General features: G+C 42.2%; 2 protein-coding genes across 3 annotated transcripts in view; one reads left to right on the top strand and one right to left on the bottom strand.

Moving 5' to 3' along the window:
* Positions 1-24,043, top strand: part of LOC311268005 (uncharacterized protein) — a 107,806-nt gene that overhangs the window by 81,956 nt on the left and 1,807 nt on the right. The window contains exon 6 of one of the 2 annotated variants that reach the window (XR_014623903.1): positions 18,229-18,370. Coding sequence is in view for 1 of the 2 variants with exons in the window: in XM_084371317.1 (XP_084227443.1) it covers positions 18,229-18,319 (91 nt within the window). In the remaining variant the exon portion in view is untranslated. Of the gene's footprint in view, positions 1-18,228; positions 18,537-24,043 lie in introns of those variants that run through there. The other variant, XM_084371317.1, reaches the window with a different exon arrangement.
* LOC311268003 (G protein-activated inward rectifier potassium channel 1-like) lies at positions 3,337-19,741 on the bottom strand. The gene is made up of 3 exons (XM_084371312.1): positions 18,712-19,741; positions 9,096-9,312; positions 3,337-4,364 (listed from the first exon to the last, which is right to left on the bottom strand). Exons 1-3 carry the CDS (start codon positions 19,375-19,377, stop codon positions 3,706-3,708), a joined length of 1,542 nt encoding a protein of 513 aa, XP_084227438.1. The 5' UTR covers positions 19,378-19,741; the 3' UTR covers positions 3,337-3,705.

The following is a 24,043-nucleotide window of genomic DNA, read 5'->3' as shown; positions in this document are numbered from 1 at the left end:
CTTCCCTCTATGCTCCATTTATCTATTTACTCCCTTTTCCCCTCCTTATCTATTTATTTCTTTTCGGTTCCTCTCCGCTGTTTTACGGCTGCGTTCTCCCGGCTACAATGTGCCCGATAAGCACTTTTCCTCCCCGGACAAATCGTTTGTCTGACGCTGCCTCTTCTGTGAAATTGTACTTGTCACACGCAGCCGTGCGTTCTGACGAAATACTGTCGCGCAGAAACTCAAACGCACACACATTTTCGCCAACACTCTCCTTGTTTCCAGCTTTTTCAATTTCTCCCTTCAAAGCCTTCAGCAGAAAAGCAAGAGAACTTTTTTCCCGAGACTTTAGTGAAATCCATCTTCTGACACCGAAAAGTCTTTTACTTTTTAATCCCACTCTCTCAAAGGACTTTTAATCACACTCTTCATGCAGTATAATCTATTGTGCTATGTGTGTGTATGGGGGAAATGAAGGGAGAAGTGTGACAGTGATGTGGGCAGTGAGTGAAAGCCAAGAGAATAAAAAGAGACCCCATCATTACACGCAGGCGTTCAGTCGTTCCATTAGAAAGAACAAAATGACCCTTATCGCCCTGTCTTCCCTACAGAGACATAATTGGGTTTTCAGGGGGAAATTTCTTAGGACCTAAATTGCATTTGTTCTGTCTCCTCCCTGAGCCGCCCTGCTCAGCCCACCCCTGCAGCGAAGAGTCCGCGAGGGCTCCGCAGGAAATAATTCCTGTTGTCACACGCTAATGGTCACTGCTGCATAACTGCATCGCCGCATGGAGAGTAATAACGTTAATTCAGCGGTGATGGGTGTCGACAACTTATATATGAGGCCAATTTCTTTGGATGTAAGTAAGATGAGGTTGTGGAAATATTAGGGAAGTACTGAATGATTCATCGGTCATTTGGACCATCTGATTGCTTTTTGTCTGCTGGTACAACTTGACACATAGGTAATCACTTCAATTAAAATAACAGAAGGATTTATTCATACAACCGGGAAGGCAATTGTCTGCATGGCTAGATTAAACTCCTAACATGCCCAGGGCAAAAATGAGCTATGGGCCACTATTGATACATTAGGCGTACAGTATTCTTGAATGTAAATATTCAAGGGTTGTTGGCCGGGCTGCTGATTACGTTTTCCCCCACTGCCCTGGAACTGACAAAATCACAATCTCTGTAATTAACATCTATAGTTGTTGGATAAAAAGTATTAGCAGTTACAGTTTTTCGACAAACTGTACTCAAGTGAAGTACTTTAGCACATTTCAAATTAAGTTGGAAAATCATTTATATATATTAAATAACCAAGTTAGAATGTCTGTTTTAAGCAAATCAAGCAAATGAAAGACTTGATGAATTGTAACATTGATGCAGAATGACAAACGACTCTTAAAGTAGCATACGTCTTTAATCAGTGCGACGAACATTATCTGAGCAGCCGCTGCTGCAGCTGCCATGTCAATTCAAAATGACTTATGTTTGAGAGGGATGTCGCCTCTTCTTTGTTTGGTCACCTCCTCCCTCTCAAACAGAAATTGATTGACATGAACAAGATTTCAGGATGAATGATTGAAGGGAAGACGTTTGAGCTGCTACCACCTGGTTCAATAATAACGGCACAATGGCTGTTTGAAGTGACGAGAGTAAAATTAATAGACTGTTCAATTGAACCAGCCTAATTCAAACAATAAACTTTGCTACTTCACCTTGATTGATTAATTGAGCCTGTAGGTCACGTAATGAAAGCAATAATTTAAGATGGACTGAACATTTGGTCCCTCTCATCAAGTGTTTGTGCATCTGGTTAAATCATCACATACAGTTTCATTATTAACTGTCTCTATGCTTCATCTGAGCTTGTCTGACTTGTAATGAGGCCATTTTTATTCATCGGTGTGTTTAGCAAATCATACACAGCATGAGAACGGTGACAAATCAGGTCTGTAGTGAGCGAGTGTACAAACACACGCGCAGCATGTCTCTGCATGTGGCTAAATTAGATGAATACATTGTATGGAGCAGTTTAGGCTCTTTATAAACTGAGTGGGTGGTCGAAGCTGCAGATATATAATGAGAGGGGGAAGGTCGCTGCAAGTGTGCAGTTGAAGCAGGGAAAACTCCCTCTTGCATTGATTTTCCTGTCTTTGTGCTGCTGGTGGTGAAATTAAGGCTTTGGTGTATTAAGGACTTCAGATACGCTGACCCTGCTGTGCTGAATTAAGCTTTTTGCTGAGTTACATCCAAACAGTTTTATACAGGGATTTAGTTGAGCCATGTTTCTTCTGCTCTAATCACTGTTCTTTTAAATTCCCAGATTACTGGAACTGATCTGGGGCCTCGTTACAGAAACTTCCTGAGTCTAAAATCCTATTTTATGTCACTTTAGGATGACAACAAGGATTTTTGGTGCCGAAACATCAAAACTGAAAAATTAAGAACCCTAACGATAATGACGTTAGCCTGTTGGAGAAGCTAACACTGATGTTAGCCTGTTGAAGAAGGTTACACTGATGTTAGCCTGTTGGAGAAGCTAACACTGATGTTAGCCTGTTGAAGAAGCTAACACTGATGTTAGCCTGTTGGAGAAGCTAACACTGATGTTAGCCTGTTGAAGAAGGTAACACTGATGTTAGCCTGTTGGAGAAGCTAACACTGATGTTAGCCTGTTGGAGAAGCTAATACTGATGTTAGCCTGTTGGAGAAGCTAACACTGATGTTAGCCTGTTGAAGAAGGTAACACTGATGTTAGCCTGTTGGAGAAGCTAACACTGATGTTAGCCTGTTGGAGAAGCTAACACTGATGTTAGCCTGTTGAAGAAGGTAACACTGATGTTAGCCTGTTGGAGAAGCTAACACTGATGCTAGTTCGCTGGAGAAAGTAACGTTGATGTTTGCCTCTTGGAGATACAAGGTCTGAGTAACGATAGGACACAACTATGAGTTTAGGAATTGCTAGGAAGATGGGATTTTTTCCAATCTTTGAAATTTAGGAAAGGACAAGCAGTTCGGATTTTGGATGTACGACCACATACTCCATTGTTGGGGTGTGTTTGTGTGGCGCGATGCCTCTGTGAGTCTGGAACAATGTGTTCGGCAGCCTTTGTTCTCCAATAAACACTCTTCACTCAGCAGCAGCGTAGCACATTATCCTCTCTCTTACATGCACTTTGTCCAGCTTGCCAAGGGGACAAAATTGGGGCATTAACAACAGCCTATTAAAACTGCATTGCATTGCACTGTTGGATTACTTATTGAGTTCTGGCAAACCTGTTGCACTATCGATCAGTCCATCGACTTCTTATTGGTGTGACGACAATAAAAACACAAGGAAGAGAAAGATCAAACAGCATTTATTATAATCATAATATAATTTATATTTCAATAAAACTAAGATTGACTATTAAGTGTAGTGGTGCATACAATAAACAATGGATTTAGTGTATACATGCACAACTCTCGCAGGATGATCAAGTTTGCGTTAAGCATGACGTTTGTGTTTTCTTGTTGTTTTGTGTGTAACAAAGCTTGCATGAATGCCTCTGCTATGAAACACAAAAAATCACAGTAGTTCCAGTGAAGGTTGTGTCTCAAGAAAAAGAAAATAAATTGTCAGTGAACATCAGTTTTTTTCAGAGGACATCTCTGAATCTGTTTCCATGCACGTCTCCTCCTGTCTGTCCGCGGTTGGAGGTCAGTGGATTTTTAGCGGTCAGCGTTCATCTTCCGCAGCTTCGCGGGCAGGTTGTCCTCAGGCCGCCCACCTGAGAGCAGCGGGCTGTGCATGGGGACCGGAGCAGGGGACAGCGTGGGCGCTAGGCTGTGCTGGTACAGGTCTCCAGTAGACTGAGTCATGGGTTCGAAGCCCACCTTGAGGGACTTGAGTTGCAGCCGATTCTCCGCCTCCACCGGCGAGGAGCTGAGGCGTTGGAGCTTCAGGGGCAGGTCTCCTGTGCTGCAAGCCTTCTCTGAGTGCTGCGAGCTGAGCAGGAGCACCTTCCTCTGCAGGTCCTCCTTCCCAGATGAACTCATTCTCTGCAGCTTGCTTGGCAGTCGACCCCCAACCCCCCCTTGACGGCACCTTTCCTCTGATGTGTTGATGCAATCCACGGAAAACACCCGGTCACGCCGGGCGCCGTGGCTCTCAGTCAGTGCAGGGGTGGGTGTGGATAGAGGTGAGGGCAGTGAGTTCTTCTCCTCATGCTCCTTGACGCTGTATGGTGGTGTCGGTACCTCGAAGGTGCTGTGGAACTGAGAGTAGTCCACCCTGAAGAAGCCCTCCTCCAGGGACATCACGGGCAGGAAGCGATGGCCCCATAAAACCTCATCCTCTGTATACGATGTCCGTGCCTGGCATGTCATACCTACGAGAAGGTGACAGCAGAGTAATAAAACATTAATAGATGTGGTGTAGCTCCAGCAAAATAATTACGGCTGATAAGAGGAATGTGAAAGGGCGCCATTCTCCCCCATTATCTCTTTTCCGCTCTGCTCTTTCTTATTGCTCGTGGAGTCACTGCTTCCTGCACAATCTACCATCCTGTCCCATTAAGTCACATACCAGAGATTTAAATACTCTTTAAACTGTAAATCCACGGGGAAGGATTCTTACCCCTTCCCAAATGGTTCATGAAAGCAGCTAAACGGCGATTACCACCGACTATTATTAATATTTATGTATCTCCATATTCTAAGCATGTCACCTTTAATGTCCTGAAATGGAATAACGATATGAGACCAAGAACATCTTTTTGTACCGTTTATAAACTGTTTTTTTTTTTGTCTGTCTTTTATATTCCTTCCTGCTGTTTGTTTCCATGCAGTGATAAGTGATTTGGGCTGTTAATGTGGGTGAAAGGTGAGCGATGCTTGCTATCAGTGTAGCTTGTGTTGGCTGTGATAATTGCCTGCTTTTTTATGGATCAACATAATTAGCATTCACCCATCACCAACCCTGCATTAATACATCAATGGCAAGAGCCATGGGTCCTGTCTTTACATGTTTTTAGTGTAACTTGTAGTGTTGATTGTGCATTGTATGGGCGTGACTCTCGGTCGACAAACTAATGTCACGCTCTTTTGGAAGTTGTTAATTACAGAATGCATATTTGTCCATAATTAGAGGAAGCTGTACTGAGAAGCAAAGATTTTGTTGTAGTGCTGGTCCCTCTGCAGAGCAGGGGCCTTGCTGCTTTCCCTCCGGCTGTCTGTTACTTTTGGGAAGATGCTTTTCAGAGCAATTTATAAAACATCAATTAACTCCTATTCCAGAATATTTCAATTAAACGTACAGTATGTAATTTCCACCACTAGGGTATGCTCTATCAAACCAAAACACAAGACATTTGCACGGTGTTTTGTGGCAAGGAGCTGCGGCTCAGCTGGACTCTGCTCTGATGTGGAGCTGTTATCGACGGGAGAAGAGCTCAGAGACTACTTAGTAGATTTACTGCTCCTGTTTATCAACCTGACTGCAGCAGCGATCTGCTGAGGAATCATCTGTTGGTGGTGTTTATGTCACGTTATTGTAATGTAGAGAAGAGTAGAAGGAAAAAGAAGAGCAAGAATCGTAGGCTCTGGCGAGTGCTGAAGAGCGAGATTTGACTTGAATTTAAACACAGACACGCTCTCCTTGTGTGCCGTTGCTGCTCACGTTAGCTCACGGCTAATGTAGTTAAGCAATCTGACTGTTTCTGGTGGATATATTGCTGGTGGAGAATACACCATTAAACAGCCACCACTGCTGATGAAAATCTATCTGCTGTGAATCAGGTGCAAATGTTTACAGATGAGGTTCGTTTAAAGTTTTAAAGTAGCAATGGCGACCTACAATAAAAAATGGGAGAATAAAGCTCTAGTAAAGATTGGGATGATACAAAAATGTAAATATGCTTTAAATGTGACAACTGTCATTCATTTTCTGTTTTTTATTTTCATGATAACCTGGGTTGGCTGAAGGGATCCGACTAAACTGTTATTTAATTTTTTATTTTACTTTATGTATTACTGTCTTCTTGTCCCTTTGTGAGGGCATATTGTTTGTCATGCTGTCGTCATGTGTTTATTTGTATTTGCCTGTGTTCATTTAAATTTTAAAAGAGAAAAGTAATGTAGGTTTCTGTGTGTTTGTTCGATGCAGGATGCTTGCAGGCATCACAAACACACGTTTTTCATTTGACCTCTGCTCTTGTAAAATAATTTCCTTGACATCTGAAAGCTTGTCAGAGGTCCTTCGCTATCGATCGGCACTTGGACCATATTTTTTCTCTGATCCACTGGCTCAGCTTCAACTTGAGCTTTTCTGTTAAACACTACAGTAAGCTGTAGAGTAGGAGTCTGATCCCGTCCCTCCGAGGGATGATATGTGCAGTGTTATGTCACAGCCTGATGCTATTCCAGGCTCACTACTCATCTCCATCCACAGAAACCTTCAACAGTCCTACATCTACACAAAGGTCATTTTTATTCTTAATTAGAGACTTGGCTTTAATCATGAGGGTTAGTCTGTATTCTCCTGTCTCACCAGGATTGTATTTCTGCTGACTGTAAATACATAAGACAGCAGTTATACTGGTGCAGTGGAAACTACGGGTTTGAGCCTGACAGGCATGCCAGTTTAGTTTCATCATTCAGGCGTCATATGGGTATTCAACCAGCTGGTTAATGTTTACTGCATGTTGCATAAAAATAAAAGCCCTCAGCACAACTCGCAGACAGCGTGCAGGGTGTCCCTGAAGAGGACTTTATGTAAAATGCCTGGCAGTAGCCTTCACTGGCACCGTGCTTCGCTTTTTTTGTGACTCCATTTGAATCTGACCACTGTCATATCATTTTTATACCAACGTTAGACAGATTTTCTTCTCAGGAAACAGTAGAAAGCAGCGTGAAGCAGTTGCTTTGTAAAATATCTTTTACTTCAGTCTCTCTTTCAAACTCAAGGCCAACTGAAAAATTTTTGAGTACTGTTTAAGATGGATGGAGAAGTATTTACGCACCAACGTCCAGAACGTCAACATGTGTCATAGCATCACGCTGGAAGAGGGGGAAAAAGTTATCCAACCGGGTGTTGTGTTTCTATCACTGCAATCAGAGCTGAAGCCAATAAACACACTTGACTACTGCAGAGTCTTTTGACCTGGGAATGAGTGCCGATTGTATCCTTTCCCACTAAAGATAGAAGCCAGATATAAGTGGGTGGTAGTGTTTTTTTTTTAATCCAGTGTGAGAGGGGTTGGAGTAAGAATCTAAACAAACATATGCAGCGGGTTGTCATCTGCGTAAGGTATAACCTATAGAGTTGATGTCTGAGCAAACAAAGAGTAGAGGGACTTACATCAGATCCATACTCAGTGTTTTACATGTTTGTACTGTTGTATCCTCTGTTCAAAGATTCTGTTCTGTTGTTTTTAGAAGTCTTCAAAGCCCTCTTGTGTCCTAGAAACCAAATTCAAATGGAAATTAAGTTTAATTGGGTCCAGGTTGGCATATCTCATACCTGGCTGGATCTGAGCAGACTCATTATCAGTTCTGATCATGTGGGAAGTCCTAATCATCAGAGAAATGGGTTTTTTGAGACAAGGAAAAAGAGTGTTGCAGCTCTTTTTTGCTCTGGTTGCTCCATAGTTGGTGAATACCATTGCTATCATTGCTCTTAAACCCCATAACTTTGAAGGTTGTATTGGCTGTGGAGACTACATCCTCTATCTATCCATCTACACATTCACTTTAGCTGATTGCTAAAGTAATCTTGTTTTTATCTTTGCCTTTTCTGCTTGCTGCACACAAAAACAGCCCCACACCTGTATTAACAGGGCAGTCTAGCAGCAATCTACCAGCACAATAAACTGCATTTATAAAACCACAATAACAAAAAATCTATTCCAGCTATTCCCTATTCAAATTGACAGTTTTATTCAAGAATTTCTTTCAGGGCAATGAAGCTATCAAATATGACGACAGACATTCAAATCTTCATCAGAAAACCTCAATAGAAACTTTGATTGTAAACTAAAACGACAACATTCAGTCCAGCCCTGCTGCTAACACCTGTTCAGGCTCACATATGTTTCAGAACAACAGTTTTGTGGAAAAACACATTAATTTTCTTCTGGCATGTAAAGGCACAATCAATTCTGCCTCATGAACTAAAACGGAAAAGTAATTTGTCAAGTCTGGTGGAAACATGGACTGAGTTGGAGACAATCAACTAGCTGAACAGCTGTGTCAGCAGCGGCTGGATGTCAGAGGATAACTCTTAATGTGCTCGGGTTAATGGGATGTGCGTTAGTGTGACGATGACGGGATATCGGGGCCCATTGAAGGTGACTCTGCCAGGGCTTCCCTCCTCTACTCCTCAGCTCTGAGTGCCATAGCACTACGACACTAAAACATGCGGCTGCACCCTGATTTAACGGTATTATCAACAGGGCACAGACCGTGTTGCCTGCATGCCTCTACGCCTCCCTGTTGATCCCTCTCTCCTGCTCTAAGCCTATTCAGCTCTGTGGTTTCTCCCATAGATGTGGCAAAGTGAGGGTTATGGAGGATGGATGGAAGCAGAGCTAAAAAGAAAAGAGCGAGATGGATTTATTTGTATTGGACTTTAGGGAAGAATCATTCTGTTAAATATGCAACAGAGGCTGCCTGTAGTTTATAGTAGTGGCTGTATAGCAATGTCTCGCAGGCTCAGAATTACCTCTGCTCTCAGCTGTCATCTGAAAAATGGAGTGGAACTTCTACTGAAACCCCAGCTCATTCATCAATGTGACACACGCATCTATGACCACAGGCTTTTATTATGCATAGGGTGGGCATAAACCAATTCTGAAGTAATAAAATATCCCTCATAATTCAATCAGGACATTACCCTCATGTGTTGTTCTCTTTCTCAATGTTTTTCAGCTTCAGCGTTCTTCAAATATGCAAAACTGAGAAGGCAGGGAAATGAGATTTCACACTCTAGATTACGAGTATCTATTAGATAGAACTGTTATGTGGGTCGATATTAATATAAATTTACATTTAGATTGAGAGTGAGAGGAGTAAAGAAAGGAAGCGATGGAAAAAAGAAGTTTAAATCAGGAGGAACCCCTCACCTGTGGTCTCCACAATGCCCTCGAGGATGACAACAATCTCAAACTGTTCGTTCATGAGAGAGCGCTGGGACAGGTCGAAAAAGGGGCTCTTGGGATTGATTTCGTGGCAAATGGTGAGAGGGGACACAAGGAAGAGCTGGTCTGCACCCGTCCCGAAGCCGACATCCAGTTCACACTGGTCCAGAGGCAGGAACTCGCCCTCGGGTGTCTGACGAGACTGAAACACAGAAGAAGAAGACGAGAAAGAAACAAGAAGAAGAGGGTTAGATGGATTTTATCGCAAAGTAGAGGAAGGAAGATTCCTGATCTGGCACTGATTGTCTTCAATTTAAAGGTGTGATGAGCTGATTCTCTAAATAAACATACTGTGTCAAAACCTCTGGGCATGTGATGCAAGATGTTTTCTCTCCTCAGCTCTCTCCTCTTTCTCAAACATCCTCTGCCTACCTGTTCGCAGTGACCACAGACTTGGCACTTCACATTGATTTCATGAAGAACTCGCAGGTGGATGCATGAGACATTTGGACAGGACTTGCCCACAGACTGTCAACTGGTGCTGAAGTATTTAATTGCTCAGATGATGTTGGAGGCAGAGCAGCAACATGGAGGATGTATTTTCTCCTCTCCTGTCTGATTGTGTCTAATCAGTCTGTTCACCTTTTCTCTTCCTGTTTGCTTCCCTCGCTTAACAGTCTGCTTTTACCCTTTTCCCTGTAAAGTTCGTGCCATTTTCTAACATCCTGTGCTCACAGAAGAGGCTTGAAGCTTTTTGAAATAAATGAATCATGGGAAATATTTCAATATTAAATACTTGAAGGCAAAGAACTGACTAATGTGCTTCAGAGTTAGCTAAGTTCATGTTGTGTTTTTAATCTACAGTATCTTTCCTTTCTACCTTAAACAGCATAGCATTTTTAAGTCAACGATTAACATTAGCATAACAACAACAAAAATCTGTGTCAAGTGGATTTTGTTTTCACAAAAGATGTAATAGCAAAAGCTAATTTGTACACTCTTTTCTCTTTTGCCACATTGTTACACCTCCAACAAATAATTGGGATGTGTCAGCCACAAGCCACTCACCCACACACACACACGCACACACACACACACACACACACACACACACACACACACACACACACACACACACACACACACACACAAACACATACACTGTCCTCCACCACACACAGCTTCATAATGATCTCCCACACATATCCACACACAGTCCCACCCCCTTCTCTACAACCCTTTCTGCCATTTCTGGATCTTTTGTTCACTTTCTAAATCCCAAAATAATCGACACATTACTCCCACAAAGGCAGTTTCCTCTTTCAGACTTTCTAAATGAGCCACTAAGAAAAGTGGATCATTTTTAACTTCAGCACACAATATCTGACATTTACTGTTGCTACACCTTTCCAGCCACAGACTGGACATACAGCATAATGTTTGCAATAATGTTGGTAGCAGATTTGCTATTTGTGTTGTTTATTTCTGACAGAAGCAGACGAAAACAAGCCTCTAAACTGTAGCCAGCGACCTCCAATTTTGGCAGCAGGGATGGCGACCCGGGTACACCTGGGTTTTATGTCTGAATATTTATGTTCCAGTGTCTTAAAATTATTTTGCTAGCACATGGCACATCATATTTACAGAGTTTTTTAACATTGTTGCTTGCTATTTCATCTAATATATTTGTGGAATCAAGCTGAAAAAGACAGGGATTTATGTCAAGTCCAAAGGTTGAGAAAATAATTTTCATTCATAAATAGCTTGTGTTTCAGTGAGTTTACGACACCCCTTCTCTTCCATCCACCCATGCAGACCACTCCTGTGCTGCATCTAGCAGCCAGCTCCAAGCTGACCTCCCAGTGACATTGCCGTATAGTTAATCCCTCCGAGACGCAAACTGAATGAAGTGTGACTAAACAAGCTTTGCATTGCCAGAAAACATTGTGTTCTATTTCTATCTCTGGTGAATATCAATGAGATGTTCTTCTAGATTTATGTTGGATGAACGGCTTTCATGTCAGGGGGGCATTGTTGACTTGTCAGGTGCTCACAGGCTGTTTGGCACCGTTCCTCCATGTCGGTTTACTAATACCAGCTATGGGAGAATTGTACTTTTCACTTTCTGTCTTTGTCACTTAGGATTAAAAAGATGGATGACTATATGCAAACATTGACAGGCAAAGCTCCTTACACAGGCCCCGTTGGCACTCTCCTACGCCTCTTCATGCACAAAGATTCTGAGATAGCTGAGCGTGTCTACTGTTTTATCTTTTCTGTACATGTGGCACCCAGCAAAACAAACAGATTTCTCTCCCAGAGCTCTGACGTATCCAGACAGGGACTTTTTTTACTCATTTTCTTCGATACCTTTGGGGAGATCGTGCAGCAAAAACACTGTTTCTGTTCCAAATTCTACCCATAACATCGAGTGTTCCCCGACCCAATCAACCTGTCAGCTGCTCATTATCATTAGAAAGGCAACCTGGATTTGTTTCATGCTCACAAAAGGAGCATTTCAGTGTTGTGAATGATGCTTATGGATGAAGACAGGTGATAAATAAAATTGATTGGACCTAGAGTGGCCTGATCTTCCTACTCAACTCCACTCCATGCTCTGCCAGGCCCTCATCAATCAGTAGCCTGAGAGGGGGGCTGGGGGAGCTTATAGGCAATCAGGTCAACTGACAAGCAAGCCGATTCACGCAGGCTTTCACAGTGCCAGATACTGTCTGCCTACTTACAGTACAGAAAGGTTGTGCCAGTTTAACATTTCATCCAACCCAGCAAAGACTGAGTGAGAGGAGTTAAATCAAATCAAGAGTGAAATGGATTGGACAATCCAACTGCACAGTTTTCTCCTTTTCTAATGGACTGTATGTAAACGTGTCAGTACATTTAATCAAGTATTCCATTTTCTGATAGACTTTTACTTTTGGTACTTCAAGTCAAAGGCTCCACTGGCCACTGATATTCATAGTAATTTATTTTTATGTCAGCACATCCTCTACCTAAACCACTGAATAGGTAGATGGCCAGTGACCCCCAAAGTATATCACCGTTCTCAAAACATCATGGTCGTTGCAGTGTACCATCGCTGTACCCTCGCAGCTTGGTCAAGTTTAGGAAAACACCATGGTTTGGGTTAAAATAACTGCATTTCTTTTGTGACTTCAGTTTCGGACATGCCTATGTTACGTACATAACTTCACTTACGTTATGTATGTGACGCACTTAAACATAAATAAAACCTCAACATCGTCTTTTGGTTTTACACGAGACACAAACAGCAGTCTCCAGGGTGAAAGTCCCGTGATTGTTTCTTTGTTCCTTGCATCAAGACTGATTAGCAAGAGAGCAGAGAGGTTCAGTCAGCTGAAAGTAAGTGATAAATGCTCAGCAGGTATTCCTTTTTAACGGTTCAGCAGTCAGGTAAAACAAAAGTGAAAAATACAGTTGAAATGCTGAAATGTTGGCACTAAACTGACTGTAAAATGTGACATGTTCACACAAGCTTTTTCAGATCAAGTCAAAAGATAAACTTCTGCATTTCAGTTAACACCTGGTAAATAATGGGAAAGACACAGCCTGGTTGCTCTGTTACAGCTGCTTGTGTTCTCTCTTTTGCTCCACGAACACCTACGCAAAGTTTTAATATAGCAAACCTACAATTTAGTTATTGACAACGTTTGTTTCTGATGTCAGACAACTGAACAAGTGATTTGATTGCAGCTCACACTGTTACCCAAGTGAGCAGCAATTCCTGTGCTGCTATGAGCCACTGTTTTATGATGTAATAAACAGAAATACAGCTTAATGGTAACACCTGTGCTGTGTTATTGGCTATTCTGACATGAATGACCACAAAGATTTTGCTCCGAGGCAAACGAAATCTATAATAAATAAACAATAAACAAACTATTACATGATACCAGTGTGAGAGAGCTGCAGAAAACCAATGAAAAATGTCCTCTAGCTGTTTTCTCAGGTTGAAGTGTGCAGTGATGGGACAGCTGTTCACACACATCAGTGAGTCCTCTCTCCTGGGAAAGTGTCTGCATCATGGCCCATCTAAATTCCCACCAACCAATTACTGTTTCACATTTCCAACTCACTACAGTTAAAACTCGCTGACAAAGAAAACACCAAATTGCGGCATTAAAAGTTTGAGGAGAGACCACAGTTTCCACCAGAGTTCACATTCATCCTGAATCATCCCCTTTCAGGGACAACATTCAGTGCCAGTGTTATTTCCTCGGTAATTGGATGAAAACTCAAGCCTCTGGCTTTCAAGTCAGATAAACTAAACATTCACAGTCTCACTTCCCACCTTGCTATATAAAAGGCGTACATTTCTGCAAATCACGGATATGTTGAAGCTTTACATTTCTTTCTGTTGCAACTTTATGTGTCTTTAGATTCAATTTCAATTTTATCTCAGGACAGTGCTGTGCTTATGGTCTGGTTGATTTATACGATGGCCCTGAAGTGCAAATAAACCACAAGAAAAACAGCCATTAAGTTTGAGTAGAGCGTAGATAACAGCAGTGGGATCCACTATTACACCTGAATGGTGTCTTTCCTTCCTGTTGGAAAGACGGACAGTGCTCACAGCCAATCAGCAAACATCCTCGTTGATGAAACGTGCCTACCTTTTCTGATAGAAGCTGTAACTCCTGATTTGTTGTTGTGTTTTCCTTTATTTTTCCTTCTGCTCCACCTCCTCATATGAAAGTCACGTCATAAACATGTGATGTGAGCATCATATGACACGTTTTGTAGAAATGTCAACATTTTATCCCGGCGACTGGGCTGCTTACACTCCACCGACTTTAAAAGCCAGACAGGTTGGCGCAGTTGTTATGTCAGGCAAAGCAGGATAAAACAGTTTTTAGATGTTATAGATGCTCTGGTTTCATTTCCTTCCTCGCAAAGTGTTTAAATCCTCAGGGTGACACTCAGTGACTTTGGCGGCGTTTGGCAGAAGTGGTGTCACAATGTTCTTGGCCAAAAATGTGTTCGGCTGTGACTGTGCTGCCTCTCATTTCTACTTGGGCGTGGAAAAATACTGCTACAAGACTCATACGTTATTTTTGTCAGGAGCCTGAGGACGTAGTGTTTATTCAAGAGTAATGTTGCTATATTTTTATGCTTGTAAATTTATGGCACGGTACAAATAATGCACAGTCCAGTGCACACATTCTGTCTCTTGAACGCCTCTGAGAGAAAACTCAGGTCAAAAAACGTTGCCTCTGCTTGTTTGTGCTTTGTGGAGGATGAACATTCCTACTGAAAAACACCCTATACATCTGTGTAGACTGAATTATTCAAGTATAGACAACAAAAGAGAGAGAGGTCCTTGAGCGGTCCAGAGTCTTAGCCAGAGTCTGGCTCTGGGGCCTGCTAATCAATGACTTCAGGGCTTCAAGCCTTTCTTCAGCCCTCCACAGCCTGATAGTATAATTGCATCTCTATTCCTATTAGAAAAGAAATGGAAATCAATTCTAGTTCTAGAGACTGGCCTACGTAGTCCATCCTGCAATCCTCCGAGGAGATATGCAGCCGAGGGGATTTCGCTCCCTTGTATATCTCTGAAATAGAAGGCACCACTCATACAATGAAAATATTAAGAAAAAAATCTGTTGGTAATTCGTTTTATGCTTCCCCTCTCTTACTGCCAGTCTCTCTCCAGCTCTTTCCATCACTTTCAATCAATTCCTTCACTCTCTCGTCTCCCAGTAACACCACACTCATATTTTTTTTTAGCCGGGATGTTCCACCAGGATGCCCTCTGAGGCTGTCATGGATGCCCCGCAAAGCTGCCTCTCAGCTGCTTATGGTGGGACTCTGTGCGACAGCTTCCATTGGTCCGTCTCTGCCTTCTTTTAGCTGTCTGCTGTCATCCGGTGATCACCCGCGACAGTTCAGCAGAGCGCTGGCACACAGACTCACCGTCCAAACACGGCAGAGCAAACAAGTGGTTCCAATTTGGACAAGCTTTTGTCATCTACTGTAACAGAGCTCTGTAGATTTAGCTTTGCTTTGTTTTCGACAAATATGATGCAATCGTTGCATTTGTCTCTCCAAAAGTTGAAAACAAATGCAACGCATGAGCAAGCTGGTCTCTCATTGGTGTTCTTTAGGTGAACAAAATATTCATGTCTAGCGGGCATCTATACTGCGACTAGAACACAGCGTCCTGGTGCGTCTTATCCGAGGACGTGATGAGAGGTGACATCCCACCACACACTTAAACATTTTTCTTCAGACAGCACATCAGGCACACTTTCTTCTTTGATCGTCGGACATGAGCGACGCAGTTGTTTTGGATGCTAGGTTGCTTTCACACCAGCCCAAACAAACCGTACTAACCAGGTAAACACATCAGGGTTTAATTAAAGGTTAGTGTGAAAGCACATGAAGTTTGGCACAGTGGTAATTTTAGCTGACACTCGGCTCTCTGACAACTTGTAGAGTCTGACAGTCATCCCGAACAACCTCCCGCGCCGACAGACTCAAATACTGGCGACACAGAAAGATGCCATGAACTATGAATTGAACCTTGAGAAACTTGCTGCTGCCACCCACTGACATTCAGAGACACAAACATCACCCAGCAGCGCGACAAGAGAGCTGGCACGATCTGATAACACAGTGTTGGTGTTGTTCCTGGAGCATCATAATTATTGATGAAAGTGACCAATCACCTTTTTGCAATGTCACAACTTTAGGACATGGGGCAAAGACACATGGGAGAAGTTATCCCTTTAAACACAGGTTTAATGTTGTGAGAGGGTGTATTTTAACCCAGACCATGTTTTCCTGAACCTAACCAAGTATTTTGGGTCCATAACTGAAACAAGCAGCGACAGAAAACTGACAAGAAATGGCACAAAAATAAGTGAGCAGTATAATAATCTACAAATTGGACCTGAGCGCCGGTCTCTTAAGTGAGAGTCCAATACCTAAACCATTCAGCCACGATGGCTCGCTCAAGACAAGGACTTTGTCACTTTTTCATTAAGTTCAAACGATAGTCCTGGAACAACCTTAAGTACGATGTTCGAGAAACAACACCACCACTGCAGTATCAGATAAACCTGAGCGTTGAGAACAATTTAACTTTAGACTACAGTCACAATGAAATTAAAGAAGCACAAGAGCAAATTTCACAGTTTCATTTATCGCATGGAGTTTGGTGAACTTTGATACGAATTTCTCCGACGACGTGGAAACAACTCAAGAAACAGAATCACGCAGCTGTTTTCTACTTCAGCTCACACACGGAATGGTACCTGCTGATCTGCTCGGTTAATGGCCTCCTGGCTTCAACAAGTTTAGGAAAGAAAAAACAATTCACGGACACAACACACACAGGAAATGAGCTCCTTTAACCCCTTTAGTGGCAACAGGAGAAAATAACTAACTTCTCAGTCAGAGCTCAGTATTTCAACTACCTGCTCGACGCTAAGCACTCCTGCCCGCAGGCTTCAGGTGCATGATCGCCTCCGAGAGCCTCCGTATGTGTGAACAGGGTGAATGCTGTAGTTGCTAAATGCTTACAGTAGTTGACAGGGAATGGAGTCACGACCATCTTGTATTTATTTCAAAGATTCTGTACTCCTGCAGAGGTGAGAGCTCTGGACCTTTGAGCACGGTCAGCTTGGAGTCTTAATCATAAAATCCAGCAGAAGTTTTAGTTTTAAACATTTAAACTTTTCAAACCTTTTTTTTAAATTATTTGTAGAAGACTTTGAGTGGCATCTGATTAGAGTCTGTGTGTTATAGATGCATCTTAATGCACAAGGATTCACAAAAACCTTTTCACAAACTCTCTCTCCTCTGCCAGTGTTTTATATGACGAGGCATGACTTGAAGAGGGCTGCAGTTCAACAGCACCACCAACATTTCTATACGGGGACTGCACTGAAAGCATTCAGCCAGAGAAATGACTGCTTAAATATATAATCAGTATGGTTTATTATTTAATATCTAAAGGTATGTCCAGCCTTGACAGCATCCATGCACAATGACACTCATTTCTTTCTAATTTTTTTGTGTTTTGTTCTGTGGCAGAGCGGCTGCAAAAGATCTCTCTCGGTTAGAGAGTCTCTGAAGCGAAAGAATAAGGTTAGACCACAAAGCCCTGAAGCAAAACTAAAAAAAAAACTAAAAGATACTACGGAGCACAGAGTGGATGCTGTTTTATTGTATTTCGCAGAGAGAGGGGGTGTAAAAATGATAAATGGTTGCCAGGAGTTTATACTGACTGAATTTCTTGCAGGCCAGATGGAAAGGTGAAGCAGAGTGTCTCCACAGGATAAAGATTTCCACAGCTTCGATGTATTTTTATTTTATGTTGCAAAGCGCACACCCTGATTGGTCTTCGGCTGCTTTAAAAACACATTTAAAATAGACTTTTCTCCATCAGTTCCAGTTGTGCTGATAGACTGAAACTCACTGTATCAGAGAGAGATCAGCGCACACACACGTGTGATTGTACTTTCTGCCTATGGGGCTGTTCACTTCCTTGGAATAGCTCGCTCCTCTCCCTGCCTCTCTCCATGCATCATTAAGCTGACCGTCGCTGTGCTCGATGTGGCAGTGCAGCGGAGAGCACAGACATAAACAAGCTCCAAGCACCTCGCTAATGCTGTTTGTCTTCTTTATGGCCCATTTTGCACGTTGAACATGGATGTGGCTGAATGGAGCGCTATTATGATAATTAAAAGAGTGGAGGAGCCAGTGGACCTCGCTGCTCTATGAGGCAATTTTCTGCATTGTTGCTTGTTTTCAGGCTGTGAGGTTCATTAGCCCCTAAAAAATAAAAAAAATCCACTGAGCTCTTCATTAGTGGAACGTGGCACAGTCGAAGGAGGATTCAAAGGAGTTTTTTGTCCTTTTTACTTAGATTTTTAAAGCTTTCTGGCACATTTTACATCTCAGGGAAGAGAAAAGAAAGAAACATTTTTATAGGTGTAGTAAATACTTTTTATGTCTCCCAGGAGGGCTGTTTTACTGACTCCAGTGATCTGTGGTAGAGTGTGACTCACTGAGCCTTCCTCAGGGGCCCATCTCTGTGTCACATCCACTTACTGATACACACCTATCTGCACAGGTTGAAGAGGGAACTGATGCCGGACATCCACGCTGCAGCCGACCCCACAGAGACAAACACCAGCCCCTTACGCTCTTATCTCAGGATTTGAGATGCACCTGGCTGCCACTCAGCCTCGCCATCCTGCAGCTGGAGGATTATGGTAATGCTACCTTAAGCTGGTTTTGTTTAACAGGGCATATATTGTGCAGTGGGACCTGCTTACATTTAATCTTTGAATAGAAATAGGTTGATTTTGACTGTTCCTTTTGTTAGTGTGCTCGGTTGAGAGGAAAGTGAAGGGAATAAAGATTCTTCAGGGATACAAGCTGTCAGTGCGTTTTACTTTCTCTGAGCTTATTTGCACAGTACGCAAAAAAAACCTGTTCCACACTTCTGAGGGAGGACATCTTTCTCCTGCAGCAGCAGGAAATATGCATGTTCATTTTCATGTTCTGGAGTTTTCCATTTTATTTTTTATTTTTTATCCTCACTTGGTCTTACCTTTATGAGTTTGCACCTGATCTGAGCGGACACCATGTGGCTGTTCCGCAGGTTCCCCACACGGAACATGAGGCACAGTTTCCCGTCCCTCTGAGAGATCACCGCGTCCTGACTGAACATGAGCGTCTCCGCGCGTTTCTTCGGCTGGGACATTTTGATGAACATGCAGCCGATGAGAAAAGCGTCCACTATGGAGCCCAGCAGCGACTGGAACAAGAAGAGGATGATGCCCTCCGGACACTTCTCCGTAATGTACCGGTAGCCGTAGCCGATGGTGGCCTCGGTCTCGATGAAGAACAGAAAAGCGGAGGGGAAGTTGTAAACATTGGCCACGCACGGGGTGTAGGACGAGTCGTGGCCGTGGTTCAGATCTCCTCTGATGTACGCGATGATCCACCACATGGATGCCATCACCAGCCATGCGATCGTGTACGTGAGGATGAAGATGAGCAGGTTCCAGCGCCACTTGAGGTCCACCAGAGTGGTGAAGAGGTCAGAGAGGTACCTGCTGGTCTCTCCGCCGAGGTTTCCGTGCTGCACATTGCAGCGACCGTTCTTGTCCACGAAGCGCTGGCGTTTCTTCTTCACCGGCGCGGAGAAGGTGGTCGCCCGATTTGTGTTCACCACCTGGTAGTCCTCGCCAAATTTTCTACGAAGTGCCGCCATTTAAGCTCTCCTGGAGTAAAGTAAAAAGCCACTTGCTGTTTAATCCATGTTTTGGTTTGTTTGAGCCTCCAGAACACGGGTTACCTGCAGTGCGTAAAATGCGCCATGGCCACTTTAGCGCGCACAGAAAATCCTCTGAGTTTAAAAAAAAATCACGTGTATATAAGTAATTTTAAAAGCCTGTTTCAATCCCTTTAATAAAAAAAATCCACTATTCTTCTTCCAGTGCTTTACATGACATCAGGAGGTCGCTGCCTGTGTGTCCGTGCGCTCTGCTCAGCCTCCACTCTGACTGAGCGGAGCGAAATACGAGGAGCTGTCTCCCATTCACAGCTTCTGGTGGGCTGGAGAGGATGGAGAGGGAAGTGTGAGTGTGTGAGAGAGGGAGAGATGCGAGGAGAGGGAGGAAGGGAAGGGAAGGGATGGGAGGAGGGGGGAGTTACACAAGACTGTTAGTGCGTAAAAAGAGAGCACGAGAGAGAGAGGTGGACAGTTTGATTCTGCGTGGTTCAATTTGTCAGCTGAATCAGCGTGGAGTAAATGTATACATTAATTATTTTGTTTATTAATTCATTCATTCATTCATTCCTCACAAGTGCTGACATTGTGTTTACATCCCAGCTGATCCTCTGTGTGATTGACAGCATGAAGAGTCACAGAGAGAAGTGATGAGGTTGGAGGATCTCTGTGCTTCTAGTTAAACTGTGCCATCTACTGGAGAGACGACCCATCTGCATATTTCTGATCTGATACTCGGTCAGACAGGCGGCATCGATGGCATCGACTAATTGAATTGCAGATGGGCTCCAGTGGTTCCTTGTGCCTCTGTTAACCTGTGCCAAATTGCTAAGCCTAAAGCCTAAATTAAAGGTAATAATGTCGAGTAATTTAACAATAATGGAAAAATTATACAGTCCTCATTTAAATTTTAAATGTTTTCCTGAAATCCTTCCCACTTGAATTTTTACTACTTGCTTTAAATAAACTGAGTTTTACGACCCTCTGTCCAAAGGCTTTGTCCATTGTAAGCCAGACATTAAATCTGTGCTTCTCCTCTTTCCCGTGATGCCATCTTATTGATTTAGACATTTGATGATGACGACGGTGGAGGATTTCCTGGACTAGTATCCTCCCAGAGGACAGTCCTAAATGGGATGGATCGCCCTTGCCTCTTTGTTGCCCTTGTTTTAATCAGATACAACACAAAGGTCTGTGATGGCATGTGAGTGCTGCTATTATTATCTAATGCACAATTATAGTTCCAGTCACACAGGTAGCATAAAGACGCCCTTGACTGAACTCGTCAGGGTGTCATCAAGTGTTCAGACCTTTGTGTTGTGTTGAGAGTGTTTCTGATCGCACGCTTCAGAAGCAAGATCAAAAATCTGTTAATTACATCATTTATTGAAGTGCTCTTAAGATACTCTTTCAATTTACTTCAAGCACTTCCATCAATAAATGATGTAATTAACAGTTTTTTTTATTTATTTCCCTTTCAAGTTTTCAGCCTCGGTGTACATGTTTAGTTGCCGTTTTTACAAGAAAAGTTTGATAAAACAACAAGTATGCATTGTACCACTGTTGATTTTAAGGACTCACAAATGATAGAAGTTGCAGACTCGAGCTTGTCATGAATCTGTGTCTGACTTTTTCCAGAAAAACATTTTCTATACGTGTCTAAAAAAACTGAGTATATTAAGTGCATCTTTACTGACTCGAAAAAAGGGTACAGTGCAGTCTTATACAACACTCCTTCAATAAATCCTAACGCTTTTAGCTTAGCAGCTACATGGGTAAAAAATGATGCAAATAACTTCTTTTCAAAACAATTTTGGATCTTGGAGCCTCAGGTGGCTAAAACAAATGCCAAAATATGTTTTGGTACGTTTAATAGCACCATTTGTGCAACTTTCCAGATCCATAAAAACAACAACATGTTCTTATTAGAAAAAACATAACCAATTTTAGAAGCAGCAGCTGGCTGTAGATTCATATTTACAATATAGACACAAGAGTGGTATTAATCTTCTCATTTGAGTCTCTGTAAGACAGGGAATATGCATGTTTGTCAATATTGTCTTCTTTTCTACATACTGCGTTTTAAAAATGTCTCATTTTCACGGAAAAGTGGAACCAAAACTTTTGATTTACCAAAAAAAAATGAAAGCACAGTTTCTTGGTAGACATAATGAGTCAGTAAGTGAAGGCTTATGTGCAGATGGACTTTGTTCATTAAGAAAATAAGTTTGCCAGTGTTTATAAGAGGCTGTAATGTTGTAACTTCCCAACAACCATGTCTTAGACCTAGTGTTTCTCATTTGCAGCCGTATGCTACCTAATATCAGCAATCAATGCACCAAATAGAATCACCCAAATGTGTTTTTCACCCCCACAGTGCACGCCTCACCACTGCACAGGTTTCTAATAACTGACAAGGGACTTGTGTCTCAGTTGAGGGAACTCATATACGGCTGTGATCCTCCTAACAATTGAGGATTAGTGTGTAGACGGCCAGGATCGCCATCTGCTATGTGTAGGCATCAGGCTTTCCCAGTGAGAGGAATCCAAATCAGCACAACTCAGGCAATCACCAACTCTTGGCTCTCCACTGTTCACAGTTTTTCTTGGGTTTCATTATTAGCCGAGGAAGGAAATGGTACACACATCCAAATTATTTGTGTGTGTGTGAGATATTGGGATGGATTCAGGGGAGGAGGGAGAGGGAACAAAGACATGCTGCACAGGCTGAATTATTAATGAGGAGTTAGAATTGATAACCATCTGTGTCAGATGATACACAAATTACCAAGAATTACAGCCGTGATAATACTGGCCTGTTCTTCATGTCCCTTCACATCTGTATTCTGTGTGCAGGTACATACATGCTCACTCCTCCGTCCCCTTTACAATGAGCCCGCATCGCTGCATTCAAAGTGGAGTCAGTGGCATTTTAACGTGACTGAGAGCGCAGGAGTCATAATGTCTCTGACCTTAATGTCCCAAACACTTAGCTGTTAGTAGAGACTGATGGAAAGTTGAGCCTTACAGTGACATCTACTAACCTCAGCTGAGATTGACATATAAGACTCAGAACATGACATTGAAATAACAGCACACATGCTGGATGTCCTCTCATTGAAACAGTTTATGTAAGGTAAATGTGCTTAAACATGTGTTTTTTGTTCAACCTTAGACAGATTTAAATGACCTGAAAGATGCTGAAAAGTCTTCATGTGACAGTTTATGATGATGATGTGCTGTTCTTCATTAAAGTGTCCACAATGGATATTTTTGCGGGTCACAAACTCACAGAGAATCGTCCCTTGATTCTGTAGTTCGTCCCTGCACCATTTTACCATCTTTCAGCTTGTTGTTTTGGTTTTTCAGGCTATAACACCAGTTAACATCTTTTGTGTTACGTCGGAGAGAAATATTCCCGGGTTAAATGGCTGCGCTTTATCTATAGCCGTGTTGGTGTCGGTCCGGGAACATCAGTTCATGTTACTCCAGCACCATCATTGCAACACAAGTGTTTTTGTTGCCTAAACATAAGCAAACAGCAACAGAAAACTGACTTAACTTAATGTAAAAAAATAAGTGAAAAGTATGACAGTAATATAGTCTAAAGAAGATACAAAACCCAGTCTCCCTAGTGAGAGTCCTGTATTTAACCATAGATTGAAATGTTGTTCCAGGAACAACACCAACCGGAGTCACAAAGCTAAAACATCACAATAATGTGATCAGTCAGTTGCAATTGAGCAACATTTATTACTATGTTCTAGGAACAACACCAACACAATGATATCAGACAGACTAAATGACTCTGCAGTGGTCACTGGTATTTTTCGACTAATCGAAAGTGATGGACACGATACCTGCGTGGCCAGAAACTTAACTGTTATGTTGTTTTGTGTCTCTTGCATGATTTAAATAAGCAACTGTTCGCCTAAATCTTTGCCAACAACCTGCTAACATAACACATTTATTTACTTTTATAAGCCATGCGTGGCTATGGCCAGAGTTTTAGAAACACTGAGGTCTGACACAGGTTTTACCATTACACCTAATTATACGCACAATCTCCAAAGTGGTTTTAAAAACTGGACTTTTTCTTCTAGTATTTATTTTATAATTATCTTCACTAAGTGTGAATGCTGCTTCAAAGCCCTCTTTGCATTTTCATGATTCAAGGAAGTGATTTTAAGGTAGGCAAGTCATTGTATAGTCAAACCTAAATTTGTAAAGTTTGAAAATGTTGGAATGAGCCTATAAAATGCCATATTGACTTTATTTTTTAATAACTCATTATTATAACATTATTCATTTGTTAATAAAGTCGGCCTTGTACTTATCCCAAATCCTCAAAATATGTAGAAGCCAAAATTATTAACATCTGTTTCTTGATTACATTCAAACAGTAATATGATGAACTTTATTCTCAGATTGTAATCGCTGGTTTTCATCAGGCAATCATACATATTTAATCAGCCCAAGACGAGACTGATTTCAAAGATATCACTGTCAGCTGTGTGGGTTGTCATTATGGATATATAAAAGGAGCAGGGACATCAAAAATGCACCCACTGACCTTTTTTGCATTACTCTACTGTCTGCATTTCAATTATATTCTGCTTTCTGAATTAATTGGTTCATTAGCAAAGGC

The sequence above is a fragment of the Pagrus pagrus genome, assembly GCF_965226575.1.
Source record: "Pagrus pagrus genome assembly, chromosome: 13".
NCBI lineage: Eukaryota > Metazoa > Chordata > Actinopteri > Spariformes > Sparidae > Pagrus > Pagrus pagrus.
This window is presented reverse-complemented; position numbering and strand designations above follow the sequence as displayed.